Raw genomic sequence first — 18482 nt, forward strand, 5'->3', positions numbered from 1 at the left:
AACTAATATTCCATCCCTTGAGACTGAAACTTCAGCTAACCTGTGGGTAGATGATGTGAAGAGTGATACAGTTTGGCAAGCTCCCTGCAGAACATTCCAAGGCCAGGTTTGCTTTAGTTAATGCTGTGTAAAAATGAGTATATGGCTCTATGAAGTGAGTTATGTGGCTTTATGAAAACATAAGTTTGCGTGGTTTATAGCATATTTTGGTTAGGTGTGTTCTTATGCAATTCATGCATTTTCTAAATTGTAGGAAAAAGACTTTTGCATGTTAGTATTCTGAATCTGGTCTTAATTTAAAATAATTAATTTATATATAAGTGAAGGGAAAGCTATCACCACCTACAATAAATCAGTCGCATAGTTTAAACTGCTAACTGCAGAATGTCCTTTTAAACCATTTTACATGGGATGTCTTTGTCTTCATTTAAAGACACTTCCAACTTTGAAAATCTACCTGTCACCCCTAAAAAAAAATCTTTGGTTTCTTCCTTAAGCAGATAGCCTAAGTTACTTCATTTTTTTCCAATGAGTAATAAGAAGATGTTAATCAAAAGCATAAATATTCATCAGGAAGAATGTGGTTCCAAATGTAAGCCTCCTTCAAATAAGATTAGAACTTCAACGACTAACACTTTGTGTTTAATATCAGGAGTAACTGTGTCCACAGGTTAAATATTCATGTTTCTTACTGTCAGAACCTCTGAAAGCCAGAATCAGACGGAGGGAATGTTGTGTGAGCATCCTGTGATTGCTTATTTCCCCTCAAATTCACTTTCTGTTCTTTCAAAGAACCATTATCTATTCAGAACAAGAACAAATACTGTATTGCCTGGGAAGTGACTTCCCAAATGAAGAAATTAAGAATCAAGAACACATTATTTTATCACAGAGCAACCTCAGTATCCCTAAGTCAGCAGTATACTAAATGCTAAGTAATCTGATAAACACAGGATTTGTGTTTTAGTCTTCCTTTGTGTAAGCGATATTAATCATTTGACTTCTTGGGAACACAGAGGGTCTCAGCCTCTGTAAAAGCCAACTGAATAGAGGAGCATTCAGAAGTTTTCCTGGTTTCCGAGCCTGTAAGCAGACCAGGGCCAAGATCAGCATGCTGCAGGATGTCATTAACTGCCTGCATGGCGGGGCCCTGGGTGGCCACACAGTCACACGCAGCGCCCTCTCCTGCAGAGCCTCGGTGAAGCAGCCTGGACTGGGGCTCACACCTTTTGCTTCATCCTGTGTGTGTGTGTGGTGGGGGTGGGGGTGGGGGCGGGGGCGGGCAGGGTGGAACCAGGTGAGCTGCCAAGGCCCTCTTCACCCTCAGCCCCTGTGCTCAGTGCTGTCAGGACAGCCCCAGTCCCTTCCACTGCCCAGGACTGCCCGTGGAGCAGTGTCACCATGGGGCTTGGTGTGGGCAGTGGGGCCACCTACTGGCTGTCAAACTTCCCACGTGAGGGCTAACGGGAAACCTCCTCCCATCCGTGATTCCTCCGGCCAGGGACGCTGAAGAGCCCTGTGGCTCCCGCATTTGGAGCCTGAGGGCCGGGTTGGGCAGTGTCAGAAAGTTCTGGTAGACATTAATGCCTGCACCGTGCAGGATTTGAGTGTGTGTTTCCGGTCTCATTTTTATGTAATTTTTTTTTTGAAAAGTTGTCTTTTCTTTCATCCAGCAAGGATATCTTGAAACATCTGCTTTTGTCCTTTTGTAAAAGTCAGAAATGAGCCCAGATCTCCTCCCTGGGGAGTTTCTCTTCCTTTTGTGACAGCTTAGACTTTTGGTTGCAGGAAAAGCCTGCTCTTCATCTCCCAAGAGTATATTTCAAGGGCTGTAGCTCCCATAAAAAGCAGAGAAAGTGGCCCTGCTGTTCCAAGACAGGAATATAGGCTCAAAACTGTCCCTGAACAAAGCCAGTGTCTGGACTGAGGGGAGAAGGATCACTCCCAAAAGCAGGCTCCGACCTGAAGCAGAGTTTGAAAGAGGAGAACTTCTAGACACCAGTTGTGTTCTGTAACTGTGTGGTAGTAACAGCGTATGGATGTCTACACCTGACCAGCCGCTGACCCACATGTGCCTGGTTCTCCCCATCAACCCACCTGCTGGAGGGGCTTTTGGGCAGGCCAGACCCACCCAGCAGTGCTAGCAGGATGTCTCCTCAGCTTCGTCTTTGCAGGGGCCAGTTTGCCTCTTGCTACAGCTGCCTCTGCCCAGCTGCGGGTCACTAACCATGGCATCTACCAAGCTCCTCTTTTTCCGGAAGCCAACAGCCCAGTGTTAATGGTCACCCGCCCCAGATCCACTGGTGCCCTAGAGCATCCCTCATGCAGCAGACGAGCCAGGCCCTGTTTTATTACGGGCCCGGCTAACTCATGTCAGTAGGTTTGCATTAACTTCCTGCGTTGATCAAAACCCACCCATTCTTTTTGTTACCCACTGTCAGTAACGACCCTGCTCATTCGTTATTTCTGAGGTGCTTTCAGATCTGCACTTAAGCGGTATGCAGTCTGCTGTTTATCTGATTGGCCACGCAGGCTTATGTCGTCTGCTTTCATTAAGTTTCTTTACATTTCTTTATTGAAAATGCAAGTGGTGAAATTTAAATGGAGAAAGCCCTTTAAAATGAGATGGTTTTCTGACGAGAAATTCTGACAGGTTAGCATTCCCCTCACAAGAAAGAGTTTAAGAGGAAAAATGACGCTTGGAGTTTTGCCTTCATTGACATAGCCACATTTTCCAATGATTCCGTAACGTTTCAACTGTTTTCAGAAACCGCCCTAGGAATAAGCGGCACTCAGAGCTTCCCTGAGAGTGAGAAGAGCCCGTGCGGCCTGTGTCTACATGTTCTGTCAGGTGGGGCGGACCCCGCCCTCTCCTGCTCCCCCCTCGGTGGTGTGGAGGTGGCTGTCCCCTGTCACAACACTGCCCTGAGCCTAGAGCACAGAACAGGGAAACTGCTGTGTGTGCACCCGGCCCACACTCTGGCCCTCAGCCCTCACAAAAAGGTAGAGCAATTGTTCCTGACTGAGCCCATTGTTTCTAGTTGAGTCTGTTTTAATTAATGCCAGTGATTACATTGTGTTCTTTTATTCAGGGGTCCCCAGGTGGGCTGCAAGGGAAGGCTCCCCTGTGAATTGTGGAGGGGGGGGCAACATGAATGTGTAGGTCATTTATGTGCATTTTCTCAGGCAGCAAAGACCATGTGTTCTTCATTACAGTGTGAGAGCCGTGGGCTGTGCTATGCTGGACCTCTGGTTGAATCCAGGGATTACTTAAAAAAAAAAAAAAAAAGTTGGGGAAATTTATCTTTCTTCATTATGTTTTCTGTGTTCACTTCATATTTGAAAGCAAACACAGAGTTCACATTTTTGCCTTTAAGGACCCACTGTAAACTATGTCACCAAATTGTGAAATTTTGTGAAATCTGCATCCATTGTTTTCTTGCCACATTTTCAGCTATCACCCTGCAAACTAGTGCCCAGTGCCGCCGCACAGCTTCTGACTTTTTTAAAAGATTGTTTCCCGTGTCCACACGAGTGTGCATGACAGTTAGAGCGTGGAGTAAAGCCCTGGAACCCTAGGGCACCTGAAGCCAGGTGTGTGCGGAAAAGCAGCCACGCGCCAAGGATGCGGCGTCCAATTCAAGTCTGTGTTTCGATCCCTGGTGACTGTCAGTGTCCCTAGGAACAGAGAGTCCCTGGCTCACGCATGGAAGAGGAGTGAAACGTGTAAGATTAAGGTAGCTAGAGTGAAAAACTAGAAATCAGTTGGGTTTTCAGACACTTATTCACAAATTGCATGTAGATTTAAATTTGGAAAAATAGTCTAAAAAGATCTACTATATTCTGAACCACCAAAAGCATCACCATATCTGGGCAGGTCGGTTTCCCGAAATTCCCCCCTTGACACCCCAGCTTTGACGTACTCATCACCCTCATCAGTCACTACACCTAGCACGTGGAGGTGACGTGATCACTATAAAATTTAGAGATGATGTGACCCTAGAAGAGCATCTGGAAAAATAACTTACAGACTACCTCACTTTTTATGTGATCTTCAAGAGGATTTCTAGAGTGACGTGGTCTGGTTTTTATTTATTTATTTTTTATTCCAACAAAAGTTTACCTTGATCCCAAAAGCAGGGGATTAAAATCCAGTTTTAAAAGCATAGAGATGAGAATCATTTACTCAAAATTTTGCTCTAGTTTATTCGAACCAACCTAGGCAGCAGTCCTAAGCTAACAATTTATTTGCTCTTTACTTCCTAAGTAACTTATTGATCTGATTTCCACACGTACATTTCAACCTTCCTGATGTGGATGAAGAATCTCCTAAATAAAAACACGGTTTGCTGCATTGAATTCTTGATAAGACAGAGGTTTAGTAGGCCAGGGACCCCTGATTAAACCCTGCCCTGGTCTGTTCTAACATAGTCTGATGGGATTACCTTCAGACTTTAGAAGCAGCTGCCCCAAAGTGTCCTTGAATTATCTTCCTCTTGCACCTCGCAATAACTGATAAACATTTTTCGAAGTCCTTCCGGCCAGAGTTGTAAATTCGCACTTTGCTTTGGAAGTGTGCCGAGCTCTGCGTTGGGCTTACGCCGGTTCAGAGCGTATATGTTAGGCCATCACTGCGCTGCTCATGCAACAGATATTCTCCAACACCTACAACGGACAGAGAGATGGAAACATCTTTCTTTAAAATGAACTTGCTGAATTTGTCCTTGGAGACTGTGGAGGAGAATTTGAAATGTGAGACAGCTGTTTATTGGAAAGGCTCCCAGTGTGGGCGGAATGCATGCGTCCATGTGGCGGCCGTGCCTCCTCCGACATGCTGCGGGATCGGCGCAGGTCCCATGTGTGCGAGTTTGGCTGACAGCAAGCGTGTGGGATGGGGGTGCCTGTCCCAGCAGACGTGCGGTGCCTAGGGAAGCACTGAGACACCGGCCATCCGAAGAGATCAGGCTTCGCTGTCCTCACTGTTCGGTCTCCCTGCTGCTGGCCCTCGTCTCCCAGATGGGTCTGTACACATCTCCCGGCTCCACTTTGCCCCACATTCTAACTTGTCTTTTGCTATTTCTTTTTCTCTGTAAAAATATGAGTATTGCTTCATGTTCGTGTTAGGCTATCAGTTTACAAAGACCATTTTTGTTCCTTTCCCCAGCAGCCTGGTGAGGAATCAGTCATTTCACAATCAGGAAATGAAGGCCTTGTAAAAGGCCCAGTGCATGACCCACCACAGTGGGATTGGGACTCGGCCCGTTGCTTTTGAATGACCATTAATCTGTAACGTGATCATTTTAAGGTGAAGGCAGGCTTCAAACTCTAGTGATCCAGCATCAACAAGCAGCAGAAAGCTCTGCCCTGCTGGAGAATGCTGCTGAGGCTGCAGTGGAAGAGGTACGACAGAGCCTGCGAGGGCATGCACAGATTTTGGTGCCACACTCAGATTCGGAGGCCGGCGTTTGCAACTCAGGGCACAGCCATACTCAACAGTGCAGGTTTTACTCCAGAACAAGGGCAAACATCTTTAAGTCTTCCCCATTCCAAAAATGAGGAAAGGGTTAAAATGAAATCTGATCCTTCTTAGTCTGCATCTAGCAGGATATGGACTCTTTTCCTTTTCTTCTTACATTTTTTTAAAAAGCGCTTTATTAATCACAGATGTCTCGAATTTACAGTCTGGGAATAGCAGGCGATTTCTCCTCTCCCAGCAGTTTTAGTGGCGTGTGTGCGTGTGTGTGTGTATTCCATGGCGGAATTCTTTCCTGTGTGGGGCTGAGGGTCAGGGCTCCAGCTTTACCCTCCTTTCTTTAGCTTTTTCATTATTTTAAGAAGAAATCTAGCATGGACTTTGTGTGAACTCTGACTTCAGCCAAGAAGCCATCTTCTGGGGGTTGTTTTCGTCCTGAAATAAGGAGAGGTCAACTTACTGGTTTTTCTCTCTTGGGGCTTCGGGCAGATCACAGATGACTTTGGCGTACACACTGGAACATCTTCTTAAATGGCTGTGATGTTCTGATTGTATCTCTTTATGCTAAAGTCTCCTTTGTCCCCGTCATAAGGGACAAGTTATTTGGAAACAAAGGAAGTAACAGAGCGACTCATTCACCCTTCATACATCTAAACAAGGCTTTGAGTGAGTCTGAGCGTGCTGGTAACAGAGCGACTCACTCATCCTTCATACATCTAAACACGGCTTTGAGTGTTTCTGAGCGTGCTGGGCCTGGGACTACAAAAGTGACCGAAGCAAAGCCCCGGGTTCTGGGTACTCACGGTTTGCATACATACAGTGTCGTTAAGTTCTGGGAGACCAGGGAGGCCAGGAGGACTGTGCCTCAACCTCCTACATTTGTAAAGAGCACTTGGCAGTTTGTAAAGCTCATTCAGTCCCATGACTTCATGCGATCCTGTTACAGCTGTGTGAGATGAGGAGACTCAGGTGCCAGCGTTTTGGCGTGGGGTCATGGCCGCTGAGTGGGAGAGCCGGGGCAGGCTCAGACCCTTGACAAGTCTGGAGTTCCTCTGACATCCTCAACTGATCTTCTCTGGACCTCGAATGAGGGGAGCTTCCCCAGGCTGAAAAGAGGAAAGCACACTCCCAAACAAAGCGTGGCGTGAGCTGCGGGCGATCTTAGAGAAGGTGGAAGTTCATGTACTGAAAAGCACAGTGCCGAGTGTTAAGTGTTTTTTCCAAGAATGTGGGAGTTGAGGGGAATGTACGAGAGCGACAGATGAGTTTTCCGTTACATTTCTCAGGCAGTTCGTTCCTGCACTCTTATTTCTGCCCACGTGCCCGTGCCACGAAGGATGAGTGACGTTCCCGCGCGCACACCCTCACTGAGGGGCATCTCGCCTGGCTCTGCCTCTCAGGAAAGTGTCGTATAGTGCAGGCCGTTACAGGGGTAGCCTTGAGCTATTCCGAATTACCATTCTTAAGTAATAATTCACAAACTTGGAACTTGACTAAAAATAGATGTTACTTGTAGCTCATCTCAACACTGACGGAGGCGTACCCCATGGCAGGACATCACCGTACATGTGGGGCTTGAGTCATCGGCAGGATGCAGAGGCTGGGACACGGTCAGCAGCTCGTCATCGACTCTCTCATCCACCCCATCATCATTTATTCCACATGTACCTGTTAGGCCCCCAGGTTGTGCCACACAGCCTGCTGGCAGCGGGGCAGGTGGCTGTACACAAAGCAGACTGAGCGCCCTCCACCGGGAAAAGTCTGGAGTCAAGGTCACGGCCAGCTTCCTATCTTGACAGTTACCTAGCCGGGAAGGAGCTGTCCTGTAATGTTTATATAGAGCTCTGGCCATAGGCTCTCCACCCGAGGACCACTCCTGTCATTGGCCTGAGCTGTCCCCTTCGAAGCAGAAGGGCTAGGTCTCGGGGGAGGGGCCCCTGAGCAGCACTTAGGCCTGAGCAGGCTCTGCAGACACAGCGCGTCTCAGCCATCAGGGACTTTCTAAAGCTGGGTGTTTACTGTGTGATTTATGCTTTCCTTAGTGCCCAGTAACATCGGCAACTCAGTCCTACTGGATTGCATCAGGACCTGTTCATTTAATTTCAAATTTGCAAGAGAGCAGTTGGGCTCGTGAACAAGGTCTGATCTTCAGGTAACTAAATGTAACAGCGGGCAGGCACTTTATTTCATCCTATTAATGATTGTATTTAAATAATTTTTAGGTTTTTAAAACTTATGCATTACATCACAATCCAGTGAAGAGTATACAAATGGACTATTATAATCCATTGATTTGGGGAAAAGGAGTTTGTGTATTGAAGAAAAAAATAAAATACAACTTATTGCTTTTTCAGAGAATGTCAAAAGCATAAAGAATGGAATGTTACTGTTAAAAACAAAGGGGGAGAGGAGTCATTTCTCTATTTTGCTTCTGGTTGTCTTTTCTCATTCACCACCGGAATTGTGACAAGTGTGTCAGACCTGCAGTAGACAAAGTGTCTTAGAGGCAGGTGATGAAGTTTCTCCTCTACATATTCAGACTTCTGAAACAAAATTGTTTTTCAAGATACAATTTAAAAATTGACAAAAAATTCTTTTTTAGTTTATAATTGCTGCCAGCATTTCTTTTCTGGGTCAGAATTATTCCAGTACCGTGAAACCGTGTCACTTAGGCGATTTGATGAGCCGCAGCTCAGGAGGAGCCCCAGGCTGTCTGCGGCACTCTGATTGACTACAGTACTTGTGTGCTGCCTGCTGAGGCCTGCTGGGTGTGCTGGCCGGTGGAGAGGTCTGCACCTTCGGGAGGCGGGGGGTGCCCTGCCCATACCTCTCACCCCGTCCAAGGGCCCTCTCACTTTTCTGTTACCCTGCTAGTGTTAGTGGACAAAGAGACTCTCAGAGCTCCTGGTAGGTCCTCTGCACTTAAAATTCATGTTGTGTGCTATATTTCTCCCATGCCAAATCCCCCCGGCTTCTCGTTTTAAGGCACAGAAATACACGTGAAGTTCATTTGCTGACTTAGGCGGTGTTCCCCATTACTTCTGATGTCTGAATATTCTGCCTATGAGTGTTAAGACCTGTAATTGATTTACTTTTATTAAAGTACATGGCCTCAGTCTTTCTCCTGCCTGCCCCCGTTCCTACAAGGCACAGCGGACTTCCCTCAGTGACACCCAGTCCCAGCTCAGCCTGCCCAGGATGGCCCCACCTCCACTGTGCACCACCTTCCTAGGTCTTTGTCCCGTGCAGTTATTCAGCTGCGGGTATATACGTTGGAGAGATGGCTGTCCTTAAACTGTGGGCTGTGATTCAGCACGCTCTGTTTCTTCAGGCAGGAGATTTCTGACGTTTCCTTTGGGTACTTAATAAGCACCTATTGTAGGTGAGGCCCGAGGTGTACATCAGGTAACAAACAGAGAGGCCCCTGCCCTCAGGGAGCTTACATTCTCTAGCCCGTGGGCATCAGGCTCAGCTACTGCAAAGGCTGGCTTCAGTGCCGCCTCCTCCACAAAGCCCTCCGTGATCACTCCAGCCAGTTCCCTTTCTTCTCAGCCTCTAACAGCATTTGGACTCGCTTATAGCTTGTGCCCATTCCAGAGTCGGCCCCTGAGAAAATCTAGATTTTTAAGATGAGAGATCCTGCTTAAAATGCCGCTTCTGTTCATGGAAGATCACGCCCTGTGCCACGCGCGGCTTGAGCCGGGACAGCCATAGCACAGCAATTAGACGGGCACCCGCTGTCTAGTCCCGGTGTCTGGAGCTGCAGTGGGGAACTGCCGTTGACTCGCTGTAATCACGGGATGGGGGGGGGGGGGGGAATTAACGCCCTTTCTTCCCACCTGCATCGCATAATGGCCTGCAGTGCCAGCAGAGGCAAATGCAGCTAGTATAGGTGTCTGCATGAAAGAATCTTTCGGTGATTTGTTTCAGTTTACTGTGGAGACTTGAAAAGATTCAGAAAGTAGCAAGCATAGCGAATGATCTCCTTCCTCACGCCATTTCCTAAAGTAAAGTGTTTATTCCATTTAGCTCTGGTAAAGTCCCAGATTTGAGCACTCAAGAAAGGGCCAGGGTCCAACTTGTGGACCCTGGTTTTCAATTTGTAAATTAATTTACGCCTCACGCATAACTCCATGGGTCTGTTGAGTGTCAGCTGTTACCTAAGTTTTTTATATCTCCTTTGTTCTCCTAAAAAATCATCAACCCAGGGTTGACTATATTTAATTTTTAAGATCCAATAAGAAGATTGGATATATTTTCTGTGCAGCATTTCGGTTGAGGAAGAACTTCTCCTCACATATTTCTTTTAAAAACGTGTTGTTGTTTTGTTAATTTGTTGCTGGTATTTACTCCGACACATGAAGTAACTTTGCTGAGGCTGGAAGCAAAGATGTGCACATCTGCGTCGTTTCAAAGTCTGGCTGTGAACAAGGGGCCGTGACTGCATCTCCCAGCACACCCGTCAGCCTTGCCACAGCCACTGTGTGCCTTTGACACTGAACTTGCCAGAAGGCTGCCATCTGTCACAAAGTCTGACCCGGTCAAATCTATACTGATTTACACACACACACACACACACACAAATGCATTCATTTATTGAGTTGTATTTTTATTCACTGGTAGCGAATCAGACTAATAACCTTTACCTGTCGGGATTAGTTTTTGATTTCCTTTAAGTTCTTCTTTAAACCATTCTTTCTTGTTTTTTGTTTATCAAGAAAATGGATAAATAATTAAACGTTCTGTCTGCCAGTGTCTGTGGCATTTTAAGTGACACTGACAGTTTAAATCTGTGATAGATAATAGTAATGGATTGGACACTTGGGGTTTCTTGGAGGGGGCAGAACATCTTGAGTAAAAGCATCTCTAGCGTAACTCAAGTTTGATAGCCATTTGAAAAGCGTATGTCTGAGGGATGGGCCTTCTTTTGTGACGTTTCTACTCAGTAGGGTACAGCTTTCAGCTGTCCGCTCAGTCTCCACATTCACCCGGTGCTGCCGAGGCTCGTGGGCAGAATGGCTCTGCTTGGACACTGGGAGCATTTGCATGCCATTCAGTCACTCTTGCTGTCTCTCTCTCATCCTTTCAGACTCACTGTCCGTCTCCAGTAACGATGCCAGCCCGCCTGCCTCCGTGGCCTCCCTTCAACCCCACATGATGGGGGCCCAGAGCTCCCCAGGCCCCAAGCGCCCGGGCAACACTCTGCGCAAGTGGCTGACGAGCCCGGTGCGGCGGCTGAGCAGCGGCAAGGCCGACGGGCACGTGAAGAAGCTGGCACACAAGCACAAGAAGAGCAGGGAGGTCCGCAAGAGTGCAGATGCCGGCTCGCAGAAGGACTCCGATGACAGCGCGGCCACCCCACAGGACGAGACCGTCGAAGAGGTCAGAACCCCGGTTGTAGGCGTAGCTGCTGGTCTGATGACAGCTCTCATTGGCTTCTGTGTTTTGTGTGTGCCTGGAGGTGTCAGAGAGCCCACTCAACTCCCTGTATGGGGATAAGCTCCAGGAAGAGCTACTTCCACGTCAGCAGGGTCATAAACAAATCAGAAGACCATGACCTTCCCTCCCAAAGCCTGGGCACCTCAGGCCTGCTCCAGAGCAAGTGGGTGCCATGCTACCTCAGCCCTTCTCCTCCTCATTCAACTAGGGTGCCGACCAGTCCTGGCCTGTGCTGCCAAAGATTTAGTGAGTGAGGTTAGCACTGAACCCCGGGAGCAGCACCTTGCAGGAAAAACACCAGTTTCAGATGTGGAAGGACTAGAGAAATGTGTGTGTCCTCCAATTATTTCCGCCCACTCCCCACCCACCACCACCATATTCACACTTACATCTGTCCTGAGTAGGAAATACCCAGGTAATTTACTTTGCTAAGCCAGTAGTAAACACCGGGCTATTCCCATGTCACCAAAGACAAATGTATGTCGGTCAGCCAGGGATTTTTGTTTGTTTGTTTCCTTTTGTTGGGGACAAGGAGTCTTTAAATTATACCGTAAACAAAATTCTTTCCTGATCCCCAAGTTGGGCCGAGAGCCCTGGTGGTGTCAGTGAGGGGCCCAAGGAGTTTTTCACTGGACCCACCGGGACCGTTCGTAGACTCGAAAAGAAAAAGGCAGTTGGAGAGAAAAGACAAGCCCTGTGTCATTTAATTTATCTTGCAGATGCGGGTTTTCTGCTGCCTTTTTTCCTGGGCATGCCATGCCACGGGTTTGCATTGGAACGTGTGGTTCATTATGCCCTATTTTTTCTAAATCTGTGTCCTCTTAGCAGAAATAATACTGAGATTTTTTCTTAAAGTAAGAATAGAGGAATATTCATGTGATAATTCAGATTCTTAAAAATGCACCTTGGATTGCTTTTTTTATGCCATTATTATTTCCCTGAGTTTTGTTCTAGCAAGATAGCGAAAGTGAAGCGAATGTGGGCCAAAGGACCTGAATCACCGTGAGGGTTATGGTTCAACTTTCTGAACATTTTTTTTTTTCCTTCTTGAAGATGAGATGATGTGTTCAAAGCCTATCGGATACCACTGGCAGCTCCTTCAAAAGGCCCTTCTCTCGTCCATGTTGGCAAGGAAGGTGGCTGGGTTGCAGGAAGGGATGCGAAGTTACCGCCAGGGTTGGAAAGAGCTTGTTCCTGTGATCCATCCGAGTTTCTGTCCAGGCTGTTTTTCCAGTTAACCCCTCAGGGCTCATTTCTGTGACCTGACACTGGCCATCAGGGCCTAGAGTATAACGAGCAAATATTGGTTCGATTTCAGAGGGGCCGCAACGAGGGTCTGAGCAGCGGCACACTCTCCAAGTCCTCGTCGTCGGGCATGCAGAGCTGCGGGGAAGAAGAAGGGGAGGAGGGGGCCGACGCTGTGCCTCTGCCCCCACCAATGGCCATCCAGCAGCACAGCCTGCTCCAGCCAGACTCGCAGGACGACAAGGTAGGCGGCCAGGCCACGCACAGAAGGGGAGGGCCCTGCCGTAGCTGCCCTGCTCCAGCCTCCTTGCAGGACATAGGTGACTCTGGGGCTGTGCAGGGGCAGCTGGGAAACGTGCTGCTTTTTCAGGCAGATTCTGCTGGGCTTTACCCCAACAGAATGACAGAGTCCAGTTAGACTAAGTAATAGGCGGATGTGTGCAATTTCTCATACATGTGCGTTTGTATAAATGTGTTCAGTGCATTTTTGATGGTGCCACAGTAATTGATACTTTTAAAGTAATGTTCATTTTTTTTACTATCCTGACCAGAGTCCCCGAGAGAGCAGAGAGTCTGGCGCAGTCTGCGTGACTGCGTCCTCACTGAGCATTAGGCCTTCTTGTTCTCTCCGTTAGCTGTTTTTTCACAGGGGTGTTGGGTTCAGATGAAATGGTGTTGCTGTCCACTTCCTTTCTCCCACATGCCCGAAACCAGGACGGCACTGGACCGTGGGGATAGGTGTGCAAGGGCCGGAGTCAGTTCAGAAACTGCTCCTTGGATCAGTGTGGAGGCTTCAAGCCAAGTCAGTCTTTTGCTGTTTCTTAGAGTTCTTTCGTAATCTGTATTTATTTAATATATCCCGATTGTAGAACCCTAAAATATCAAAAAGGAAGCCTGGTGGCTCGCTTGCACGGCCTCTCGCGTCCTGGCCCATTGTGCTCCTCCAGACTGTCAGGTGTTGAAAACCGTGCTGTGAAGTCATTACTGGTGATTTTTATTTTTTAATTTTTTGGCAATAACTAAGTTTTAGGAATAAAACAGATGTCTGCATCAGTTTTCCCCATTCTTCCCTGTTTTCCTTTCCTGGCTCCCTCCTCAGTGCTATCACAATCACTTGCCCAATTGGCTGTTTTATGGCCAGGGCCCAGCCAGGGCCCATTGATTGACAGCCAGGGCCCATTGATTGACAGCTGACGAGGCAGATCACACAGGAGTCCAACCTAAGGCAGATATTTCTCCAGCGCCTTTGCTATAGAACTTACCTCCTCCTCCCTTTGTGGCGCTCAGTACACAGTCAGGGAGCTGCAGGTCTTGGCGGAAGGATGTAGCTTGGGTCTGCGTCTGGAGTTTGGGGCATCTGAGGTGCACACCCCATGCTGTTGGGGGTGGGTGGGACCCGAGGTGAGAGAGGACCTCACGCCCCACTGCACACAGTGGACTCGGCAGGAAATGGGGCTGTGTCGTTTCTCTAACAATTCTGAAGCTGGTGTGTAGTGTCGAAGCTATCCTGTTCTTTAAAAGCAGAAAACTGAAATTTCTTAAATTTGGATGGGTAGACAAAAGTGAGGTGCTAAGCCTGGTTATTTACCAAATAAGAGTATTTTTCTCCTCTTAAACAGGGGATCACACTATATTCTTCAGTTTGCTAAAATCGTTGATTGGTTAGTGTGTTATCTCATTAGGTATTATCAACAGCAATTCTTCATTTACAAAAATTTATAGTGATGTTCCCAGAGAGTATATGATTTTGTGACTAATATTTTGTTTTGTTCTGTTTTCTCTTTTTGTAAACTTTCGCTGCAGCATTATGTTGATTTGTGTTCTGTGTCTGTTTTGGCTGAGTTTCCTTACCTCTCCATTTGAATTTTTTCCTTGTTTTCTTCACCTCATATTCCAGATTTCATTAGACCAAGCCAACATTCGTTTTGCAAAGTGCATACCTGAATCCACATATGTAAAAGCCTCGTTGTAAATGCGTAAATCCGTATCTGTCTGCTGTGAGAAGTGCATCGTTAGGACAGCTAGCTGTGTGTCGCATGCATCTCCGCTGTCCTTAATATGAAGCGAGGTTCATATTACGCCCCTCTTCTAGTTTCCAATCAGTGAGCAGTGCAAGTAATCTGCAAACACACCCTGTTTGCTAATTACTGAACTTGAACTCAGCAGCCCTTCCCCCAGACCCTTAACTGTCACCCCTGTACACCCTGATTCTAGCCGTAAACGGCATCTGATAGCTTGTGCGGCCACAGATCTTCTGTACTCTGCACTAATCATTGGGGAAGTGGATGGCACAGAAAATGGTGAGCTCGTCCCCCCTCCTCCCTGTCTGGTCAGCGCACCCTGGTTCCTTTTCTTTCTCATTTCTTCCTTTTGACCCCATAAGTGCAGTAAAGCCATTTTTAGTATCTTGTTTTGTTTCCTGGTTATTTAAGGATTCACTCATTAGACCTTAACCCTTTCATGCTCCCATTGATCAGACCCTATATTTTTCCCCCTCTGCCAATAGCCTAGCCAGCAGCTGGCAAGCGCTGTAGTTAGAATTTCCCCATGCCCAGTCACCTCTCTGAAAAACATTATGATGTTACATGACTGCGGATTAAAAACAGACATTGTCTGCTTTCCACATGTATCCAAGACAGGTTTTATTTAATATTTCATGTCAGAATATTGTAAATTTAAAAGGATGACTTTAAATAAATGCTAACAAAGACAAACTTGTGGTCTTTTTGTCTGGAATTACTTTTAAAAAAGCTTGAGCTTACAGGAGATTTACTGTCTGTCCAGTGACTAACATAAGGCATTCCCCTCCCCCCTCCCTTTCTCTTTCTTAACTTCTTCCATAGGCCTCTTCTCGGCTCTTAGTCCGCCCCACCAGCTCCGAAACGCCGAGTGCAGCCGAGCTTGTCAGTGCAATTGAGGAACTCGTGAAAAGCAAGATGGTAAGGCTCCCCAGAGAAAGCCTGAGGTTTGGAAACTGCTCCAAGGTGCTGCTGCAGGTGGATGTGCCCTTGGCCGTGTGTTGCTCTGGGCTACAGACGGTGTCTGGCATCCTGCTAATAAGTTTGGGGTCCCCGAGACTATCCTCGGGTTCAGTGGTTCACTTGAGGGACTCAGAACTTTAGAAAAGCCACAGTTGCACTGTACTGCATGAAAGGACACGGATTAAAATCAGCCAGAAAAGAGATGTGGGGCAGGGCCCAGGAAGGTTCCGGGTTCAAGCTGCCTGTTGTCCTCACCCAGTGGAGTCAGCGTGGACAGTGCTGACTTCTCCTAGCGACAGTGTCTGGCATTATGTACACAGTATTGCCGACCAGGAGCGCTTACCCAAGTGTTGGTATTCAGACATTTATGGGGGCTCGGTCACATTTACAAGACTGACTGCTTGCATGGCTCACCTTTGACCCCTGCCCCTCCAGAGATCAAGATAGCACATGGCTCAAAGCCCCCACCAAAATTACATTGTTAGCATACCCGTCTTGGCCCAAAGCCCCCAAGCAGAGGTTGATCCTTTCCTTCACCTACATTGTCTTCAATGTCAGCACCTTCGTAACAAATGTGGTCAATTCCAGTCGTCTCAAGATGTGGCCAGAGTCAGTGGTTACTCATATAGGTTAACACTTCCCTTTTGCTGTCTCTGAGGTCCTTCGTTGGGATTTACACTGTGTGAGAGAGAAGGGTCTGTGATGGTTACACGCGGGCTTTATTTCTTAGCGACCTCTGTATTGTCAGTTGGTCGACACAGATTCCTTTATTAAAGCCCCAAATCAGGTGTTTATTCCTTGAACTTAGACAGGTGTGCATTGCTTCTCATTGAAATATTTCTGTTTCTTCAGTTTTCCTAACTATAAAGGAGAAAAATCACTAATGGTAACAACTTTTAAACTGGTATATTATACTACCCCTGTAAAGTTATTTAACGTCTTTTAAAAGTCACCTCTCCCAAACGGAAAGCCTCCTACCTCTCCCACCAGTCCATTCTGCAGAGGTGGCCACTTTGAGCCATTTGATATGTTTCCCTCACGGTGCAGGCATACATGGCTGTGTGTGTGCACATGCCTTTTCTTTCAAAATGGACTCATTCAACCTTTAAGATTCTTGACTTAATATATCTTAAGGATCTTCTCATGTCAGTACCTATAGATTTATCTCTGTCCTTTTACTAGTTGTGTACTATTCCATTAATGGGTGCAGTGATAATACCACCAAGGGCTTATTCTAAACTAAGTGCTATTCTAAGTGCCAAACATCTTTTAATTTAAATACTCCCCACAATAGCTTTATTAGGTAGGCACACACAGCTATTATCCCATTTTGCAGATGCAGAAACTGAGGCACACGGAATGTTTAAAAATTTGGCCAGCTAACAAGGGACAGAGACATGATTGTCCTATAATTTGTTTAAATAAATTTCATACTAACATAAAGTTGTTTTTACAGTTGGTTTTTACAGTTATAAACATCCACACTTGTTACATCTGTGGTTATTCACGTGTCTGTAGGACGAATTTCTAGCACTAGAATTGCTACATCAAAGGGTGTATACTTCTTTAAAGTTATAAATGTGTCTTCCTTCACTCAGTATGGTAGGTACCATACACATCATTCCAATTTCTTCTCCCGCTCCTAACCAGCTTCTAATGAAACTGGTTAACTAGGACAAATGGGAATTACGTCAGGAAAACTTCAGACTGACACTGTTGCCCTGCCATACCTGGAATCCCTCCTCGGGCAGTCGTGCCGTCTTCCGAAAAGGGTGCATTGGGCTTTGAAGTCAGACAGGAAGTTGGACAAGGAAGGCGGCTAGGAGTTGGCAGATAACTCAAGAACCTGACTCTACTGGTGAAGGATATGGGATCATGTCAGTGTGGATTGAGTTAAAGCACATCCTGGCTGTCTCTGAGAGAAGTTGATTAATGATCCAAAGGATGCTGAAATTGTATTCAGTGAGTTTCAAGCATCCTTAAACATTTGCAAAACAGCCAGTCATCACATCAGTTATATATGACCACTAAAATCAGTCTTGTCTATGAATTGAAACAGTTTTCCCAAGGAATGCCATATGGCAACATTTTGTCAACTTGCTAGTCATTATTAAACACATTTACATTGCATTCCATTTAAGTGGTCTGAGATTCATTTGTAATTAGTTCTCCAAATGGAGAGGAGTTCTATGGCTTATCTCTTTCAGCTCTTACTTACTTATTCCCCCTTTCCAGTTCTGCTCGTGTATGTCTCTTCCCAACATAGTTACTGGCATTGTGGGAAGGGCTTAGGTTTTGGAGTCAGGTAGACCAGGGTTCAGAGACTCCCTCTTACTCAAACCTGTCTTTCAGCGATAAACTGGGGATCACGAAGTGTGGTTTGTTCGACTTACGACAGGGTTCCGTCGTGTGGGCATTCACACATGCCTTTTCTTCCCCATTGGAGAACCATATTTATGTTTGTGTGATGGACTCACCCCTTCTTCACCCTCCATGGGATGTAATCTAGATTCTGCCTCTTTCCGGTCCAGGAGAAACACAGCTCGGAGTTGATGTCCTGTCACTAACTCTCCAATGACAAACAGGAACTATTTTTTGTCAATACAAACTCTACAGAATCATTTCGTATTCTTCCCCCAGTCTGGTCCCTGTGACTCTTGAGTTACTCCTGCCTGTCTTACCACGGCTGTAGACCCTTGATCATGACATTCGTTTCCTTATGGGGGATCCGTAGGCTGGAGCGCCTTCGTGACGGCATTTGCAGACTGGCCGGTTTATGCATCAGAAGCTGCGTATGAATGGGTTGGACTGGGGAGGGGATGGGAGGGGAGGGAGGAAAGTGCTCAACTGTTACGTAGTTGTGGAATGAACCTCTTAACCCAAAAACCTGAGGATTCAATCCGAAAAATCAGAATCCCCCAGATACCTGTTCCCTGGGGTTTGCTCCTCTCTCTTGTCTCCGCGTTCCCGATCCAGCCAGTACTCAAAGGCGGCACATCTTTCCTGAGCGTCTACGATGCAGCAATAGCAACGGACAGCCACAGCAGCTGCTTGAATTTGACTTTGGGGTTTTCTTCTTTGCCTTAATCTAAACATAAAAAAGATACAAGAAAGAATGCAACTAACAAAGTAAACATATAACTCAAGGTAGTAGAACAACAAAATAAAGCAAAGAAGAAGGAATGAGTTCATAGAGAAAAAACCCGAAAATACCAAGTTAGAAAATAGAAAAATAGTAAAATAATAAAACCAAAAATTTGTTCCTTCAAAAAATATAAATATCAGGTAAGATTCTGAAGAAAATAGAAAGAAAGCACTAATTCACAAAATAAAAAATTATAAAG

The 18482-nt window shown here is 46.4% G+C and overlaps 1 protein-coding gene across 6 annotated transcripts in view; it reads left to right on the top strand.

Moving 5' to 3' along the window:
- TRIO (trio Rho guanine nucleotide exchange factor) overlaps positions 1 to 18482 on the top strand; it is a 322397-nt gene that overhangs the window by 272461 nt on the left and 31454 nt on the right. For 4 of the 6 annotated variants that reach the window (XM_053913947.2, XM_071219719.1, XM_045186310.3 and 1 more), the window contains exons 35-37: positions 10563 to 10855; positions 12231 to 12401; positions 15001 to 15096. In XM_053913947.2, the coding sequence (XP_053769922.1) occupies positions 10563 to 10855; positions 12231 to 12401; positions 15001 to 15096 (560 nt within the window). Of the gene's footprint in view, positions 1 to 10562; positions 10856 to 12230; positions 12402 to 14054; positions 14979 to 15000; positions 15097 to 18482 lie in introns of those variants that run through there. The other 2 variants (XM_053913973.2, XM_053913953.2) reach the window with 2 other exon arrangements.

Source organism: Desmodus rotundus, chromosome 1, assembly GCF_022682495.2.
Source record: "Desmodus rotundus isolate HL8 chromosome 1, HLdesRot8A.1, whole genome shotgun sequence".
Lineage (NCBI taxonomy): Eukaryota > Metazoa > Chordata > Mammalia > Chiroptera > Phyllostomidae > Desmodus > Desmodus rotundus.